Below are 2,288 nucleotides of genomic sequence, written 5' to 3'. Positions count from 1 at the left end.
TTTGAATATATTTATATAAATTAAATATATATATATATATATATAAACACTAACTACACAAATATTTATAATATTATTTTTCACAGTATAAATAGGGTCTTATATAGCTGTATATATATATATAGCTGCCTTTTACATTTTAGGATGTGCATTCCTATAATGATATTTGGCCATCCATGGCATCTAAAGAACTGAAAACCCCTGACTTAGGCTCAGTTAAGATCGCTGAACATGCTCACCTTTGCTCTTTGGTTCTGAAACCACACCTGAACGACTCTAACACTTAGACCGGTTTCAGCTGCCAACGTCTCTCTGACCTGAAATAACAGGAACATATTACTTCATCTGAAGTACTCTCACATACCCAGACATTTGACCACTGGCATGAAGTGCTTGCCATTTTTTGTACATTTTTACATTTACATTTTTTACAACTCATGAGATAGCCTGTATAGTTTTTGCTATTTTTACATGCAATATGCATAATGTGGTCAATAGGTTTTTTTTTTTTTTTGTCAAATTTATATATATATAGCTGCCTTTTACATTTTAGGATGTGCATTCCTATAATGATATTTGGCCATCCATGGCATCTAAAGAACTGAAAACCCCTGACTTAGGCTCAGTTAAGATCGCTGAACATGCTCACCTTTGCTCTTTGGTTCTGAAACCACACCTGAACGACTCTAACACTTAGACCGGTTTCAGCTGCCAACGTCTCTCTGACCTGAAATAACAGGAACATATTACTTCATCTGAAGTACTCTCACATACCCAGACATTTGACCACTGGCATGAAGTGCTTGCCATTTTTTGTACATTTTTACATTTACATTTTTTACAACTCATGAGTTTTTGCAATTTTTACATGCAATACACATCAGATGGTTCACAGTTTTTGCCAATTTTACATCCAATATGCATCAGAAGATCCATAGTTTTAGCCATATTTCCATGCTAAATGCATAATGTGGTCCATAGGTTTTTGCCAATTTTAGATGCAGTATGCATTAGATGCTCCATATAGTTGTTATTTTTACATGCAATACACCTTAGAAGATCCATAGTTGTTGCCATTTTTACATGCAATAAGCATTAGATGATCCATGTAGTTTGTGCAATTTTTATACTGCATGCAATATGCATCAGATTGTTCATAGTTTTTGCCAATTTTAGATGCAATATGCATCAGATGGTCCATTATTTTTTTTGCCATTTTTACATGCAATGCGCATCAGATAGTCCATAGACTGCTGTATAATAATGGATTAGTATAATACTGGAACCTGTGCCTCTACAGTAAGCACAGGTTGCACATTCAAAAACTGAAATGGGTTCATTTGGTTGTATTCCCTCTAGAAATCTTCTGAAGGATGCTCTCACCTTTCGGCATGGTTTGGATGACACCTCAAAGGAGGCCTTGAACGCGCGCCGCTGCAGGGTGGTGAGGATGGTGCGAGGTCTCTTGGGTCTGCGTGGGTCTTTGCCGTCATCGGCTCCTTTGCTCTGACCTCCTGCTCCTTTCTCCGGCTTCAAGTCCAGATCTTCATCCTCACTTTTGTCTACAGAAACAAGCTTTTTAATATCACCTTTCCATGGAGAGCATACGAGACGAGAGGAAAGGAAAGCGTTGTTCTCACCGGAGTCAGACATGTCCGGGCTGACCGCGTGCAGTAAGTCCTTCTCCTTCTCGTAGTCGTTCTTGCACAGCAGTTGTCCTTCCTTCAGGACGAACTCGTCTCCTTTACACAGCTGTCGCTCGCACACACAGCAGCAGAAGCAGCCTAGATGATACACACTTTCTAGTGCGCGCATCACAAACTCAGTGGGAGCGATCTTCTCCAGACAGCCACTGCATTTGGCTGCAAACAACCTGATGAGGAGAAACAAAACATAAATTGATGCTGTTTACTTTCTTAAAACATGTTTCTGGTCTTATTGTGCACAATTCACTAGTGCATGTTATGCCAAAGAATCCTGAAAAAAAGTATCACAGTTTCCACAAAAATATGAAGCAGCACAACTGTTTTCAACATTGATAATAATCAGAAATGTTTCTTGAGCAGCAAATCAGCATATTAGAATGATTTCTGAAGATCATGTGACACTGAAGACTGGAGGAATGATGCTGAAAATTCAGCTTTGCATCACAGGAATAAATTACATTTTACAATATATTAAAATGAAAATTGTAATAATGTTGCACAATTTTCATGCATGCAAACAGTATTTCTACAGATCCAGACAGCATTGAATACAGGTTCAATAGCAGTGGGATAAATATTGGA

General features: G+C 38.1%; 2 protein-coding genes across 2 annotated transcripts in view; both read right to left on the bottom strand.

Annotated features, from left to right (window-relative positions):
• The window catches only part of LOC107715536 (LIM homeobox transcription factor 1-beta-like), a 6,837-nt gene extending 6,663 nt beyond the window's left edge, over positions 1 to 174 (bottom strand). Inside the window, exon 1 of the mRNA XM_016521688.1 lies at positions 137 to 174. Within this exon, the coding sequence (XP_016377174.1) occupies positions 137 to 174 (38 nt within the window). The remainder of the gene's footprint in view (positions 1 to 136) is intronic.
• Positions 175 to 212: 38 nt separating this feature from the next.
• LOC107715535 (LIM homeobox transcription factor 1-beta-like) overlaps positions 213 to 2,288 on the bottom strand; it is a 6,202-nt gene continuing 4,126 nt past the window's right edge. The window contains exons 2-5 of the mRNA XM_016521687.1: positions 1,641 to 1,873; positions 1,384 to 1,562; positions 650 to 727; positions 213 to 317 (exon numbers count right to left, since the gene is read on the bottom strand). Coding sequence (XP_016377173.1) covers positions 213 to 317; positions 650 to 727; positions 1,384 to 1,562; positions 1,641 to 1,873 — 595 coding nt within the window. The remainder of the gene's footprint in view (positions 318 to 649; positions 728 to 1,383; positions 1,563 to 1,640; positions 1,874 to 2,288) is intronic.

Source organism: Sinocyclocheilus rhinocerous, unplaced genomic scaffold, assembly GCF_001515625.1.
Source record: "Sinocyclocheilus rhinocerous isolate Xijiao unplaced genomic scaffold, SAMN03320098_v1.1 scaffold2765, whole genome shotgun sequence".
Taxonomy (NCBI): Eukaryota; Metazoa; Chordata; class Actinopteri; order Cypriniformes; family Cyprinidae; genus Sinocyclocheilus; species Sinocyclocheilus rhinocerous.
Note: the sequence above shows the minus strand (reverse complement) of the source record. Positions and strands in the feature narration are given on the sequence as shown.